The following is a 17,920-nucleotide window of genomic DNA, read 5'->3' as shown; positions in this document are numbered from 1 at the left end:
AACACAATGGTAATACAGATAGAAGTTCCAGAACTGACTTAATATCACGTAAACTGAGGACAAAATCAAAAGCAATGATATTACAGATAGAAGCTCTAGAACTGACTTAATATCACGTAAACTGAGGACAAAATCAAACACAATGGTAATACAGATAGAAGTTCTAGAACTGACCCATCATCACGTAAACTGAGGACAAAATCAAAAACAGTGGTAATACAGATAGAAGTTCTAGAACTGACTTAATATCACGTAAACTAAGGACAAAATCAAACACAATGGTAATACAGATAGAAGTTCTAGAACGGACTTAATATCACGTAAACTGAAGACAAAATAAAACACAATGATAATACAGATAGAAGTCCTAGAACTGACTTAATATCACGTAAACTAAGGACAAAATCAAACACAATGGTAATACCGATAGAAGTTCTAGAACGGACTTAATATCACGTAAACTGAGGACAAAATTAGAAAAAAATGGTAAAACACATAGAGGTCGTAGAACTGACCCATCATCACGTAAACTGAGGACAAAATCAAACACAATGATAATACAGACAGAAGTCCTAGAACTGATCCATCATCACGTAAACTGAGGACAATATAAAAACAATGGTAATGCAAATAGAAGTCCTAGAACTGATCCAACATCACGTATACTGAGGACAAAATAAAAAAAACAATTGTAAAACAGATTGAATGCATAGAACTGACTTAACATCACGTAAACTGAGGACAAATAAGAAAAAGTTTTACACAGATGCTTTAATAACCACAATGTTTGACCAGCAGTGTCCTTGATACATTCGTCAGAACAGATAATCTTACCATAAACAAATTCATGTGGACCAATTATTGTCAATGTCATTTATTGTAAACACATGTCTTTATTAAGTAAAACAAATGTCAGTCATGTTTATTTTTTAATATTTTTAATATAGTTATAGCCGCGAGTAAATTAATCAGCCGATACAGGGATTGCCAGTGATTACAGTGGACAAACATGCTGATGAATTGAGACGATAAAATCCTCATTTTTATCAAGCGAAAATGATAAAATCACATTTCTAAAAAAAACCTATTCGTCTCCTGATTAAACTTAGTTTTAATGTCGGCGTTTCATCGCTATACACAAATAGTATTTCATTTTATGTGTTTGTAAGAAATTGCATATTCTATTTGATGATGTTTAACAGCTGTAGTTATACGATCTGACGGAGCACGGTGGAGTATGTGTGAGATCAGACAGTATTGTATGTCTATAGGAGTGTAGAAGGCTCGGCTTATGTTGTCTGGGCAGACTAGTTCTCAGACAACCCACCATTACAAAACCTCACTGTCGATGGTAGGATAACGTAGTAGAATGTTTGGAAGATTACGTAAATGCTTTACCGGATACAAATTCACACATGTAATTCCACGATGACAGTTTCGTGTCGGTCGTTCGTTTGCCACTGTCTGTTATGTTCCGATATACCGACAGTGGAGGAGTCTCTCACTTGGTCATTTAACATTTGTACAGTCTTCGATTGTCGTCAACCTTGATAACTGAAATCGTCAGACACTCAGATAAATGATGTCCCCCAATCCTTATGGCCGGAGATTAAGTACAGGATTTGCTATAAGTTTGACTCTTTGGTGCTGTCAATCTCATGTATAGTTATCACAAAAAAAGCATGGGCGTAAATCGTCATTCGTGATAAAGCAAAGAACAACCATGTATAAATACAGTCAAAACCGTCTATACAGATCACCCAAGCGACAAGGTAACGGTAGCTACATAGTCAAATGGTTTTTATACACAGGTCAAATTGGGCATTGAAAATGGGTTTAACAAGCAGACGATCTTACACATTGTTTATTAAAGAAATCCAACAACTCTGTGAATTTAATATTAGGAGATTTAGGATTATGGTATGAATGATCACCAACGTCATATGTCACATTGACCTTAACGATAAGGGAAAAGTGGCAAAGGGTGGGTGGAGGAGGGAGAGGAGGATGGGAGGAGGGAGAAGGGAGGAGGGAGAAGGGAGCAAGGAGAGGAAGATGGGAGGAGGGGAAGGGAAGGAGGAGCGTGAGTATGAAGGAAGGAGAGGAAAATGGGAGGAGAGGGAGGGAAGGAGGAACGGGAGGGTGGTGGAGGGAGAGGAAGATGGGAGAGGAGGGAGGGAAGGAGGAGCGGGAGAGTGGTGGAGTTAGAGGAGGATGGGAGGAGAGCGAGGGTGGAGGAGTGAGAGAAGGATAGGAGGAGATGGAGGGTGGAGGAGAGGGAGGGAAGGAGGAGCGGGAGAATGGTTGACGGAAGGAGGATGGGGTCAGAGGAGTGGTGGAAGATGAAGAGGACGAGGGTAAAAGGGAGGGTGGGGGATGAAAGTAATGGAGGAGGAATGGGATAATGGAAGGGTGGAATAGAAAAATGGAAGATGAAGGTGATGGGGTGGAGAAGGAGGGATGGAAGGAATGATGGAGTGCTGAACCAATCATAATGTAGTAGGACACATATATCAAATTTACATTGAAACGGTCAGGAAAACAAAGATAAAAACAACACACTAAACCCGGTAATACCTATTCCTGTCATACTGATACTAAGCAAACAACCCAGTAACCTTTTAAATGTTTTTAAAACGAATTGAGGAATACGTTATTTCTAAGTAACTAAATATTCTAATCTACATTAAGATATATAGAATGTACTTCTTTCGCAATAAAGATACATTATGCAAAGGACCTCCCAACCTGATCGTGAAACAATTTCGAAGCAATTACCGAACATATAAAATAACACAAATGCTTTTAACCTTACCCAGTTTTAGTTTATTGTACACCGCATTCGTGACTTGGCAAGAGGGTTTTATATTCAGGGTATACTTAATTCTTTAATTTACTAAATCCATTCGTGATTATCATTAAGCTTTTCATCTTATCATAAGCATAACGATGTGATATAAATCATCAAAGTTACTGCTAATATAGCATATTGTTTATATCCCGTACGTCTAAAATGGACAAAAAACCGGCATGGTCTCTTTTTCATTAATGTTAATCATCAAAAATCTATAGGATATATATCCAAATATCTTTTAAAAATACGAAAAAATCATTGACGTGTTTTACCGATCCTTCGAGTATACAACAAATGTCAGATAAATTTATAAATACATGCAGTGACTTCGCTAGTTTTCGTTGAATCAAGATGATTCTTCGCATTAAATATCAAGAGTGTTTGGAGAAACTTTGTCTATATATTACCAACAGGTTGAAGTTTGGCACATTAGGTTATCTTCACCATGCACGTCCCAAACAAACCTAATAAAATGTCTACATTACCCAGCATTGCGATAACCTTTGAGACTCTCTGATATAAGTAGAGTTTCATGTTATAACTGCAAGTGTTTCTGATTTATTTTGAACACTTCCTCAAGGCCCGCTATCACGAAAAAACATTAAATTGGAGAAATTCTTTATCTGCAAATAGTACTATAGTTTCATTTTTTAATTTTAACATGTTCTCTAGCTGTATTTACAGAACAGAGGACATTGAATTTGATATTTATCTCTCATAACTGAATTTTTAGGTCATATTAATGCTTTCCATGTTGTTTTGTGTAGTCTGGTTTTAATATCATAGTTTTGGTAAAAATAATGACTGCAATTTGGTACGACACAGCTTCAGTTTACTAAATGCTTAAAATGATATATATATAGACAGTGCAAAATGTCAAAGCGAAAACTAAGTCATAGTTAGTTTATGTTTTACGACAAAAATGTTATTAAGACAAATTATTCATGAACAGAAATATTTTAAATAAAATAGACAATGCCATTATTATAATGAGTATTTAGGAACGATCAGATCAGATCATGAACGAGAGCTGTTGGTTCGCTATCAGTAGGTGTTAACTACATGTATTTTTGGGGAAAGTTTCATAACGTCTCACTCAAGTCACCACCCGCTATGTTATTTCCTAGATGGTGTGCTTCGCGGTCGAAAACACGAATATCTGGTCTTTCCCTGAGGGATATTATTGTTGTTAATAAGAAGTAGGTATGGATGGAAGTCTTGCTATTTTGTCTTTGTTTTTCATTTAAGAACTGCAATTATACACGGAATAGAAGACCCCTGAGATAAATGACGCACTACAAAGCGTCAAGACGCGCTGTGACCAATAATATTTCCCGTCGTCTTTTGCTTTCATTTTGATTATCACGTCTTCTGTTCCTAAATCAAAAAATGAGTGATGAGCTAGGATCCAATTAGATTTCCTCCAGTGCTCTTGGGTTAATGTGACCAATCATTAAATCTGGTCCGGAACTCAGCATCCGTACGTGTTGTGACAATACCTAACCTTTGATATGACACATCCAACACTACGGTTAGATTGGCGATACGAAACGTCTACATGCATACAATTCTCACAGTCATCTATATTTTTAAATTTCTGGGACTGCAACAAAACAAAATACAATTGCATGATCCCTTTTATGGATTAAACTAAAGCTGATGTTTGTTGAGCAAAAATGACTGTCTTGTCATGTTATCTAGATTAACTAACCTTCTCTGATATGTCTTGTATTAACTTACAAAATGTACTTTCCCCGCATTTCCTCTGGGTACATATGGCGGTTTGTATTAGTAAAAAGACATAGAAAAGAGATATATTTCAATATTAATGGTGAAATAGACTCTAAAAGCCCATTGTCTGTGTTCAATTATGATACATTAGAATTGGTATATAATGCGGGAACACAAAAAATAAGGATTTTATCACATATACGTACACCTATAATAATGAATGCACTGGCGTCTGGCGCCTAACGCGTGTCTACAATTATCCCTACCATAATGTATGACACATTTCACAGAAAAATAGACGGTGTTAATGGTAGAAGTATGTCTTGATTATAGATAATATAACGAATATGCAGACTATGGGGCATTCATAACCACTACACTGTATACATGTATTCTGAAAATATATGCCCATATTTTCGGTTTGTTCCTAGAAACCTAATTTTACGTTCAAATGAAAGAAAGCGCTCCAAAAGATAATACATAGGAAAGTTCGAGTGGTCGAATGGCAATGTGATGACACATTCCTGAAATTTTGCCGGTAAAATGGTACAGAAGTAATTGGCCCAACTCGTGTGTGGTAAATCAAATATTTGTACCTTTGATTTCTACCATAATGAAACAGATTTTCAATCAGTTAAAAAGTTATTTCAACTTGCGTTTTAAATTTACTGCACTTTAATAATCTACGTTGTAAAATGTCTTTGTCGCGTTTTATACTATATATTACTGAGTAATGGTATGCAGGTTTAATGTTATTATTTCGATACTGGTTGATGCATCCTTTGAAATATCTTGTATCTACCATGGGTATATATATGATAAACAACAGAAAATGTAAAATGTTATTTCTGCGTCTCAAGGTCTCCTACAACTGATTGCACTTTCCGTGTCACAATACGAGATATATCCGAGGACTCTACCATCTCGAAAATCAATCTAATAACCATTCTCTCATTAGAATTCATCAAAGTAGCCTCCCGGTGTCGCGACTGTGTGAAATGTTTATCCCTGTTTTTGACACATTTCCTAATTATCTTCAAACCATACCAAGGTAGTCCCTAATGACAATACCACATCCGTATGTAGAAATCGGCTTATTTCATAACATATTCGAGTATCTAGGTGGGTTATCTTAGAAGCTCTTATAAAAATTAAATTATCTATGGCCTTAAGTAGTGTAATGACTATCTTCTACGTGCCGTGGTTTTGATCCATACTAAATAGATTTATCTCAGAAGGTATGTTCTATCGGTGATCATCTCTTTGTTAATAAATGCACGGGTAGAGCTAATGCATTATTGGGATTAATATCCGTATCACTGTCATTAGTATGATAACATCTGCCAAGTCAACTACGTGTAATAATTTACATCTTAATTATTCAGTCTGTCCGTCCGTTTGACTGTCTGTCTGTAGATACAGCCGACCAACTACTCTTCGTAAACTACTAGACGGATTTCAACGAAATGACAATAGTCCTTATACATTGAGGATGTCTATAATTGATATCGGACCGAGTGACATCCATTCTTTTCAGAGTTAACCCCTTTGTTACAAACGATTAAACGGCTAGTTCTCCTGAACTATTGGATGGATTTCAATGAAACTCCTCATACTTTACAAATGTGTGTTATCTATATTGGAATGAGCTACATCTATCCTTTACAGAGTTATGCCCCTTTGCTTAAATATGATCTACCGACATTTTCTTTAGATTAAAAATTTGAAATCATTAACATATTGACAAGTCTACGGGGAGTGTGTGTGAGATTTGGAGTGAAGGTATAAGTTGGCCTCCCGAACTGTCAATCATGTGGTATTGTTTTCTGCTCTAAAGGTGTCATTAAGTCTAATAATTATTTTATTCTGCATTGGAGAGTTCTTTTTGAAATGCGTACAATATGTTTAATCTTAGTTCACTAGTTTAGTTTGGTAATGATTCTACGTACTACGCGTGTCGACGAACGTCTCAGACACTATCCGGACGAAGGGGTTCTCTGTATGTAGGTGGAAGTATGGTCCCTTATACTCCTTCATAAACGTCACCTCGATGTCATGTTCAGGCAGCAGCTGTAGGCATTAAAAATAGCATTAATTCAAAACTGTAACAGAGGAATAACAAAGAGTTCGGCACATACAATATGACGAAGATGTGTTGTGGTTAAACTACAGCAATTAGCGGCAGAATCGACATTACGATAATTAAAAGAACATCAAAATGTGATAAAGAGTAAACTAGATAATGACACAATCATTCTTCCAAACGTTTGTTTCAGACCCACTCTACCATAACTATATATAGTCATTGCATTTAAGCCTGACTTCTAACTGCACAAGAAGAGTATCAGAGAAAGGTATTAGATTAAATAACTCCCCCGCGAGGTTCACGTTAAGACATTGTACAAGTCTGATTGATTTGTTAGCATGGTTTGGTAAATTTCTGATCTGACTGTCGCCAGACTGGAGTTAAGAAATGTGATAACTTTTCTCTAATCAGAAATCAATCGATACACGTCTCCATTTAATCGTCCCTATGTAAACGTTGATTAACACCATATGTCAGAATTTGGCCATTAACACGTACCGCAAACGATTGCGGTATATTTTTAGACAGCATTTCGTTATTGGTACGTCCAAGGAACCACAAGGTTAGACAGTGTGACATATGAACTATCATTGGGTAAGTGGGTCGAGTTGAACCACTGCGATCAAGAGACTTGTACACATGATTTCCAAAATAGACTGATTACTGCGGGTCAGGTAGTTATTAAGTCACCCAATGTCATTGATAATTGATTCCTTCATCTAAAACTGGCCTGAGATTTTCTAAATTACCACTTCTTCTCTACAGAGAGCACATAATTGATTCTTAGCGCAGTAAGTGTACAGTTGAATAAATTACCGTCATTGGACAGCGTGGGCACTCAAGGTCCGTATCAAGTCTGGTCATTAACACCGGCCGGATTACTATGGCTGGTTCTGACAGATATCTAACCAAGTTTTATTAAATTCTCTAACGACAAACCGGCAATGGCCGCATCTGACCAACGATTAACGGCCTCAATTGCATCAACAATTGACAATAGCCGCCATATACGGAATGATAGCGACACGCGAACGTCGGCCAATACAGCGCGGTCTCAATTACAAATATTGTTCTGATGTGCAACTCTATACAATGACAATGATACAGAACATTCGCGGTTTACGTCATGACTACATAGAGTTGTAAAAAAAAAAAAAAAGAAAGCAGACGTTTAGAGTGATATTCTGAACGAGACACGAGTAATGCAATGGGTTGAAAGTGCTTTGTGATGTCGACGGAAGACGACTTTTGTAGGGATTGCGCTCTTTTGTTTAATCCATACATCGTTAAGAGCAAACAACTAATCATTATTTTCAGCTATTTGTAGCAGAATTTAACTTGATTCATTATTGGTGAGATAAATAAGTGTTATACACTATATAAATTTTCTCAACAAAGTTCTACATTAAGGACTAAAAAAGCGACGGTATATAATTTCATCGTCTCCATGTATTAACTTGTGATCATAGACACAGTAGATCCTTTTCTCCTTAATTTCCAAATTTAATAATAAGTTAAACGTTTTGACATGTAACATGTGGCGAATTATTTTTTGACATATTAAGTCGGATACCTGGATCTGTGTGTTTCATATGTATTCCATACGACACTCATCTGATACTCTTCGTTCATGACAATTACATGTAGATATCGTACTGAGAATACGAATGGCTACGGCACTTTTGAACAGCGTTCCGTTTAATTGGTTTATTGGTTGGAATGAATCAGTTTGTTCGTTTATTTCAGCTTAATCGATAGCCAGTGTCATTTAGGGTCAAACTCCACGATTGAATGACAACTATGGTAAAGTCTAATTCTTATAACATATTGAAGTAGGCAAGTGCGCTCTATAAACAAACGTCGATGTTTTTATAGGTTGTGAATGGCAAAATAGTTTTTTTTTTCAGTTATCAGAAATAACATATGAAAATGGAAAATGTCATTGAAAAGGATAGATCATATGATTCTATGATTCAAAGCCTGTGATACAAACCTATTAAGGGTGAATAGAAAGAATCTTTGTAGGAAATATAAAATCATTGAAGTTAAATGATAACGCATTCGCAATACTTACATTGCTGATAGTCTTTGCAGTGTGAACAAATTCAGGTTCATTTGAGTGGACAAATGTGATTTTCCTCCAGTTGAGGTGCCGTAGTATTGACACGACACTGCGGGATACGTGGGACGCCGTCGGGCGCGTGCTGCAGAACGTAGTATACATAGCCTTGTCACTAACCTCGGATTCTGAACAGTACTGAAAATAAAATAAAAAAATCAGATTATGTTTTATACCATTGCCAAAATTTGATTTTTTGAACAGCGATATCCAGGATTTCATTGCGAATACATGCCGTGGGTTTATTTATTGTTAAGAGTCCTTTGTCTAATCAATGTCATACGTCTTTTTATTTTCTATTGATTGTATTGGAGGGAGACTGCACAAATTAAATGAATGTAAACAAAATGGTGGGTCAAAAACGTGGGTGAATGTTTTTCTGTATTTATTTTTCAGTGAACATGACAGATTAAGTGAATTATACATCAACATAGGACTTCGAGGTATGGTAATTACTGTATATTTTGGTAATGTACAAAAGTGAAGGAGTTTCTGCCCATGAAATATCAGTCATTGCTCTTTTCTACCTATCGTCTATTTGGTTCAAGCATACTCTAAGGAATGGATTTGTTTTAGTACAATATAATGCAGTAACGTCAAATGCTTGACATTGTGATGTGCATTTGTTAAGTGGACCATCCAGCGTCTCGGGCAGCAAGAGATGTATAGCCACCAACATCTACGTTAAGTGCAGCTTAACTTGTCTGACAATAAACCGTTTAGAGCCAAGAAATCCGGAAATCAGAGCGAGATGCTTTTATACAAACTTTGTACCCTTCTCGATTATAAAAATAAAGGCCAACATGTTCCGTGCCATAAATTGAGCAAGTTTAGCACTAAATCCATTTCTTTAGCATGTAAAAACGAAAGGAATTTATTATAATGCGTTTCTGTTATATAAGATGTTTTTATAGAAATCAATATATATCAAAAGCACGTTCATTCAGATTATTATCTTCATTTGTAATACTAAGTAATGATTTGCCACAATGTACTTTTACAACAATCCTATCACCAATACTCCTAAATTACATGTAACAACAGCCAGATGCTTATAATGTAGGTAATAACAGAGTAAAACAAAGCATTACTGACAAGCACAGTGTATTAGATAAGGATGATAACAAGAGCTCATTCAGATGTAAACACCAGCATTATCAATATTAATACACGCCCGAGTAATCCTCCATATTTCTAAAGAAAAAAAAATTGTAAAAAAGTCGGTCTGCTTAAAAATAATTTGGAATATTGTAATAAATGAACAAAGCTAGTAGCGATAAAATGGCCTGCTTCATATTTCAGTCATAAATGAGATATAGAAATCAAGTAAATAGATATCATGTAAAAGAACACAAATTACGCATTAGCTATTCCACAAAGTGACAAATGTGCATTGCTAGAGAGTACATGCTTTCCGACAACAAAACCTTCATATTTTATCAGATTTGATACCAAAATAAAGAGTGCTTGATATATTGCTTCACTACGGAGATATAAACCTTGACTACGAAAGGCCCTCGAGCTCGTTGAACGAAGGTCTCGTAAAATCCAACAAAGCTGTATCACGTACATATCGCATTAGATATTTCTACCGTACATTATGATCTTGTTTGTGCTCGTAACTGATTTTTATAATTTTATTGCATCTACAAAAATGTATATCTTATATAAAAACGTTTTTACTTGCACTTCTACATGTGTTTATATTTTTTCACCATCATCATCATCATCATCATCATCATCATCATCATCATCATCATCCATTAAAAATGCAATATAGTGTTTTTGGCAAAGGTACCATATTTTTGTGTATTTTTTCTTTCTTCTGCAACCAATATTTCGTTGAAAGAGTCTAAATGCTATACCGTAAGTATAATATGAAAAATGTATAATCTATATACGGATCTCTTGAAAACATATCCTTTCCTTTTCACACGTCTAATTATATAAGGTTGACTAATTTAGCAGCAATCGATAAATATGTTAGAAAGGTGTAAACAGCTTATTATTATAATTAAGCAAGGTTTAACCGCGCATGTCCCACTTTTGAGATAATTCATGGAATTCAGCCAGTATAGCTAGCTTATCGTTCGGTTATGTTTTATGAGAGTCACTGTTTGTTCATGTGGCGGTATAAACTAATTTACATCAGCTATTATGTCCGTTATTTATACTCGCCTTTCAAATTAGTAAAATTTACATCAAGCCATCCGTAATTATATATGATATTTATTTCTTTAATGACACTATCCATAACAACGATTCAGTGCTAATGCCCAATAAATAATGCATAATATCTACATTAACTGTCTGGTTGAAAATAATTGATATCATCACTAATTCTTATCAATATTTGAATCCATCTCCAAAATTGAAATACAAGAGTATTTGTTAGTCTTTGAACATTCGGTCGACACGTACAGTATATGGAGATAATGAATACCTGAATCAAAACTTGCCATAACCAAATCTCCATTTTCTAAGAAACGATGTAAATTTCCAATAAACAAAATTGTGATTTCAGGATTATAAACGTTCTTTGCTTTAGTGACAATTTCGAAGTAACGTCAAATGCTCAACTGACAGGTATAATGGAATATATTTAGAAACATGGCACAGCCTTATGATATCGAAATATTTTGCATGTTAGGAAAATCGGTTTCCAGTTTAAGAAAATCAGCTCATTCAGAATACTTTGGCATGTGAAGAGAGTACCTCGGCTGTTCAGTTGCAGCTTTCTATGAATTTCAAACAGCTTACAACGTATATCCCACGAATTTACTCTTTAATATGATAATAGCTTCTGATGTAAACCAAAACCAAAACAAACAAACAAACAAAAAATGTATAGCCTGCGGGCAATACGCATGGAACAATTGTAAATAGGTCAGCATGCCATTAGTAATTTCCACCATCTGGCTCTATTGAACCTGTGTGTGGTTTATTTTTCAACAGGTGGAGTGTTGAAAGAAAAACACAGTTTTACTGATAAGTCGTCCACAGCGACTACCTCGTCCTGTCCCAAATGTAAAACTCAACTGTATACAACTCACTAGGTTGTAAAGACCATCTCTCTTGATTCCTTTGGCTGGCTTTATAATACCATCTGACTAGCACAGAAAATCGAACATATTTGGGACATATAAACGTGGTTAAGTACGGTGGAGACACGTTACTGAAAGAACACAACCGATCTAATTCTATATTTCGTTTAGCTTGTTACTCCTGGTTCCAGAATGAAACGTCGACACGTTTGTTTCCTAATTTCATTAGCAAGTCACACGAAGAAATATATAAATAAGCTATTCATTGGATTCTTCATTCATTTATACGGACCCTGGTTTAAAAAAATTAAATGGTTTTGTTTCTAATGCATCTGTTATACTGCCCCGAGGTCTGACAGGTTTGGATTCCGACACTCCTCGTCACGTCAACAGTAACTTAAGTATTTCAACGTGATTCAACCTCAATGTGGATATCCAGGCCGCATTACAATGTACTATGAATTTACACATTTGGTAAATAGAAAATGTTGACAAATAGAAAAATAAACAGAGAAACTTTATCATAGCATACAAAAAGATGTTACATAATCCGGACCGTCGTGAAATATGTTTTTCACATTACCATAAACATGCCTAGATATCACCGAGAAGTATTCGCTGTGGATTGTAATGCATTGTATCTAATTACTTTTAATTAACATACCGTGGAATGTCGCTCTTTGTCATTCCGTTGGGATTGGAACACGTGCAAACAATGCTTTGATAAAATGCATGTTAATCTCAGGCTTTCTTTTGTCAATTCAATGTAGCTATGGTAATGATACAACAAAAAGTATACGGAGTTCCGTCATTTGTCACTAATATGTCATATATTAGAACCAAGCCTTTTTGAGTTCAGATTTGAAATCAGTTATCTTCTATAGATGTGATTGCAGAAAAATTAACAAGGCTATCGATTATGTGCCATGTGCACTTTAACGCTTGTAGTCTGGTAGTGCCCAGAAATTAAAGGACGTATTAATCTCCTCGAGTGTTGAGGAGGATATGTTTTGTCTCATACGCTCCCATGGTATAATCTTAGCATCAAAAACGGCTGGAGTTAGTGGCACTGTAGCAGCACAACTGTCTTTGAAGTAGATAAAATACTTATTTTATCAGGTACAATACAGGGTGCTTTAAGTAAGCACCTTGTAACGTAATATGACAAGTTCCTCCTGACCGCCTATGTTCGAGGGAATAATAGTTGATCTGCGACTCGGTACGTAGTGGATAAATCACAAATGTGCATACCACAGCGCTAGTTCTCGAATAAATGCGACATATACTCGTTCTATTCATGTTTAGTCAAAATCGAAATTAAATGACCCTGTTAAAGTGTATCATTGAAACTTTAGTACACTATCCGCTGTCATTTGACATTGGTAGAATTCCTTCTCCAGATAAGGGTTTATTGTTAATTATATCTAGTAGAAGACTGATATCCCAATACGGTTAATATCAATGAGCAATTAAAACTACTACAAGTCGGCTAAACCTCAACAGTAAATTGGGGCAGATGTTACCAACGCATTGATAATATTAAACACATACAATGTAATAATACCCTAGTCTAATGAACCAACCAGCAAATTCACAGCAAGTATTGTCATGTTGTCTTATTCATCGGTTCAATCTAAAGTATGCGATTTTATGGCAACACCAATGTTATCTATTTAATATTTTTTTATTGGTTTTTGGCTCACCTGACCCAAAGGGCCGGTAAGCTTGTTATGGCACGGCGTCCGTCGGCCGTCAACTTTTCACAAAAATCCCTACTAGTCTTAAACGGCTAAATGGATTTTCACCAAATTTCGTCTTAAGCTTCCTCAAACAGTGGGTCTGGTCCCCCCTGGACCTGGAGGGCGGGACCTAATAGGGGAAACATAGCAAAGTCTTTAAAATCATTCTTCTTCTGTTGGTCCGAAGCTTCCTTGGGTTAAGGGAAACCAATTTTGTATAAACAGTGGGTCTGGTTCCCTAGGGGCCTGGAGGAAGGGGCCTAATAGGGGAAATATAGCTTTTTTAAAATCCTTCTTCTTATGTGGCAAAGAAGGGATATAGTTTAGGAGATTGCAGAAAATTCGTGTCGTGTCTTCTTGTATGGTGGAACTCTTGCCCTTTTTATAGTGCTATATCACTAAAGCATGCCGCCTAAAACACCTAACAACACACCCCACCCGGTCTAACTATACTGACAACGGGCGAACCAGTCGTATCAACCCCGATATGCTGAGCAATTAGCAGGAGCAGAAACTACCACTTTTATAGACCATGGTGTGTCTCGGCCAGGGGATAGAACCCAAAGCCTTCCTTACAAGGACCAGCGTTCAACCGATGCCCAAAAGTGAGGTGGTGTCACGGGAGACGTAAGGTTTGGTTTGGTTTGGTTTGTTCACTTTTACGTCCTATTAACAGCCAGGGTCATGTAAGGACGTGTCAGGTTTGTTGGTGGAGGAAAGCCGGAGTACCCGGAGAAAAACCACCGGTCATCGATCAGTATCTGGCAACTGCCCCACATGGAATTCGAACCCGCATCTCAGAGGTGGAGGGCTTGTGGTAATATGTCGGGACATCTTAACCACTCGGCCACCGCGGCCACTGGAGACGTAAGGAAGACGAAAGTAAGGTAGGAGGAAAGAAAAGATAATATCCTAGATTTTGTCGCCTTTTACGACCATGCAACAGGGGCAACAAGTACAATTAAGTCTTATATCCTGTCATATTAAGTAAAATTATAGGAAGTGATTGCAGAATTGTAAAATACAAGATTTATAATACTTCTATGGTGAGATTGAAGTTGTTATGGAAGTGGTTTATTTTGGAAACAATTTAATACAGAATCGTGCTCCATATAATACTGTAAGACTATATCGACTAAGAATAATCATAAGAGAAATGGGTGAGAGCAAACGTTTGATCTTTTATCAACAACACTTAAATCGAGATGACTGTCACGTATATTAAAATTAGTCACTACAAGAGAACTGTATCATACTGATGTTGCAAGTCTAAACCTATTGTTAAAAAGACGATAAAGTTGGAAATTCAAGCAACATTAAACGGGCTGTAAATTTTGAAAATTAATATAAAATGGTCAATAATGAAATCAGAATATGTTTAAATTCGCAAATAAGGTAAAACAAAACAGCATCAGAGTGTTATCACCAATGCGAAATAGTCGAATGGTTGTAGCAAAACAACTTTTAACACCGAATACAATAGCATGTCAAAAATGAAAGCGTACACAATAATCCCTTTCCCCCTCCCACCTTTCACCCCCTCCATCCCATCTCCATTGTGTAACAACAGCATTGCTTTTGCCTACTATTGATCTCATTAGATTGAAAACAGCTCGTTTGCGTACGTTGGCAAAGGTCAACTTGATTGGCTGTTTTCCTACATAGACACCTGGTGTTCTGTTGGGAAAGGCACTCGAACAACGTATCTGTTTGATAACCGCAAGAGGTATTTGGTAGGGACACGGAAAATTAAATTTTTCACAACAAAGAAAAGAGAATAGCGACACAAACGCCAATGGTATTAAGAGAAAGGGTAGCATTATTATCTTTTTACCAACAAATCTATTTCATTTTTCGCGTACGGGCAGATATCGATTGTGACGTAATACTTTGTGAGCAATATTACGTCATTCTATTAAAAAAAATAATATGACGTTGCACTAACACTAACATGACGTCACAATCAGTACCTACCCACAAAGGAGGCAGGTAACTCAATAATACCAAAGTACAGAATACATAAAATCAAATTAAAGGAGCGTCTTTTCGTTTAAAACAATGCATGTACTCTCCCTACAAACAATGAAAGCTATATTTCCTACTGATTGGCATTGAAACCAATTCTAGAAATTATTTTCATATTTAGAATTTAATAATTCCACTTATTTTAACCTTGGTATGTTTCGAAATTTCATAAAACAGGCATGTTGCATTTAAGATTAGAACATATTATGTTATGTACATTGTCGACCTTGCTTGTCAATTTGTGTTCTTATTGAATAAAACCTCAACGTTATAAAGCCATCTGGAATCATAAACAGAGTTACAAAACACACAACTGAAATAGATCTATTCATTTTAATTAATCGTATGACTAACTCTGACGTTCGGTAAAATTCTACGATTCTATACCAATGTATGGTTGATTGCACTTTGAGCTCTACAGGGAAAACCTTGTGCCGTATTGTTTTAAGGATTATATTTTAAAGCCAAGCCATGTATGTGAGATTTATAGTTAGTTCATATTACGCCCGGTTATCGTCCCACTCAAGAACATATAGTTTTTCGCTATACGCTCTAAATCTAATCTAATCTATTAATGCATTTTAGTGCACAAATTTATTAGTAATCGGATTCTGAATATAATAATAAAATTCCGTCTATGACACCTGTTCGCACTTTTTAAATTGATAGCGAAAACAATAACCGGACTTCACACAGGTTTCAGACTGAGGAAAAGCGTGGATTATTTTATTATTATTTTTTTTTATTCAAATTAATTCTGGATTAGTTTGATTTATATTGAACAAAAAACATAATTTGAATGACATAACATGTTGGTTTCATCAGTTAAACGATCCAAACTAATGTTTATGACATACATACACACATTCCAATGGAACCATTTGTGAGACAGACACTCATTCCATCATTAATATATGCAATGGAACTATTTGTGTACATACAGACAAAAATTCCAATATAACCATTTGTGGGATACAGGCACACATATCCTAACTTTTCCAGACGTTCATTATAATCATCTATCATATTTTGTCAACGGGAAGTAATCTTTTTGCACTTTTTATGAGGTTCTATTTAGATTTTGTCCGATTATTTTTTTCTCTAAATATGGTATTTACGATTTGTTTGACAGCACATACACTTTATCTCAAGAATGTCACTTATATGTCAAGCGATACCAGAGGGATCGATATCGGAAGTTGTTAAGGCCGCGTTCGACGAACTACTATTGTACCTTACACCACGTCGATCTTTCTAAAGATTTCCCTCCGAGTCATATTTATATTGCTTTTTATGAATTATGACGTTTCGGTCGAAATGCTTGAAATAGAGCATAAATTCATATCAACGGGAACGTATTTATAGGAACCGATATGTGATATCACCAATTCAGATGAAAGCGTTAGACCCAAAACCACTTAAGGCATTTCCAGATTTTTGCTATAATTACCTCTGAATGTTCGGTAGAAAGTTTGTCTTAATATTCACATTTGATCGGGGAAACATATCTGCTACATGTATGTGTCCAATTATCCCACAGATGCCTAGTAATTAGATAGCTGGTGTGCGTAGACTAAATCCAACATGCCCGGAAGTCTACAGAGGATATTAAATTGCATTGTGTGCTGTTGTTATAAGATTTTAGTAAAACGAAATTTGTGAGGTTGTTGAAATTATCAACCCCCGCAAGCATATTATTAGGCCGATTAAATAGGCATATCGTAACTGTGCACGTGCGGGGTCGCTTGTGTTCCGACTTCATGACTAGACGCCTCAAGTTTTACGATGAGAACATTAACAGTGTGAGAAAATGTAGGGGAATACTCGCCACCGTAGACTATCACACAGTTATCTACAGGAAAACAATCAATTCATAATTAACCACACAAAACGTGATACATCAAGATAAACTAATTTTGTCAAAGCAATAATCAAATAAAACCACACTTTAATGATATTTATTGATAGAGGACGGTTTTCTTGATGGTACTAAATCTTAATTTAGAAACAATCATAAATGTAGCAACTCATAATTTTCAACTTAAATATTTACTAATCTTGAAAATTTCATCATACTGTTTTTTATGAGGAAACCCTGCTTTAGGAATAAGAGTGCCGTATGAGTTTTACAAAGAACAGACGGAGCCTTTTTGTGAAATGATGAGATACATTTTAATATCTGAATGGGTATGTAACTGAGTTTAATCAAGATTTGTTAGACGGAGTTATCTATGTTATATAATCTGTATTATTTATACCTATGTAAAACGAGCGAGTCGGTGTGGTTTGTACATAGTGTTAAGCAAGGAGCCTGGGTTGTTA

At 35.9% G+C, this 17,920-nt stretch overlaps 1 protein-coding gene across 6 annotated transcripts in view; it reads right to left on the bottom strand.

Annotated features, from left to right (window-relative positions):
* LOC138323395 (guanylate cyclase 32E-like) overlaps window positions 1–17,920 on the bottom strand; it is a 77,030-nt gene that overhangs the window by 20,644 nt on the left and 38,466 nt on the right. For all 6 annotated transcript variants that reach the window (XM_069267984.1, XM_069267986.1, XM_069267980.1 and 3 more), the window contains exons 3-4: window positions 8,746–8,928; window positions 6,535–6,655 (exon numbers count right to left, since the gene is read on the bottom strand). In XM_069267984.1, the coding sequence (XP_069124085.1) occupies window positions 6,535–6,655; window positions 8,746–8,928 (304 nt within the window). The remainder of the gene's footprint in view (window positions 1–6,534; window positions 6,656–8,745; window positions 8,929–17,920) is intronic.

This window comes from Argopecten irradians, chromosome 5 (assembly GCF_041381155.1).
Source record: "Argopecten irradians isolate NY chromosome 5, Ai_NY, whole genome shotgun sequence".
Classification (NCBI taxonomy): domain Eukaryota; kingdom Metazoa; phylum Mollusca; class Bivalvia; order Pectinida; family Pectinidae; genus Argopecten; species Argopecten irradians.
Note: the sequence above shows the minus strand (reverse complement) of the source record. Positions and strands in the feature narration are given on the sequence as shown.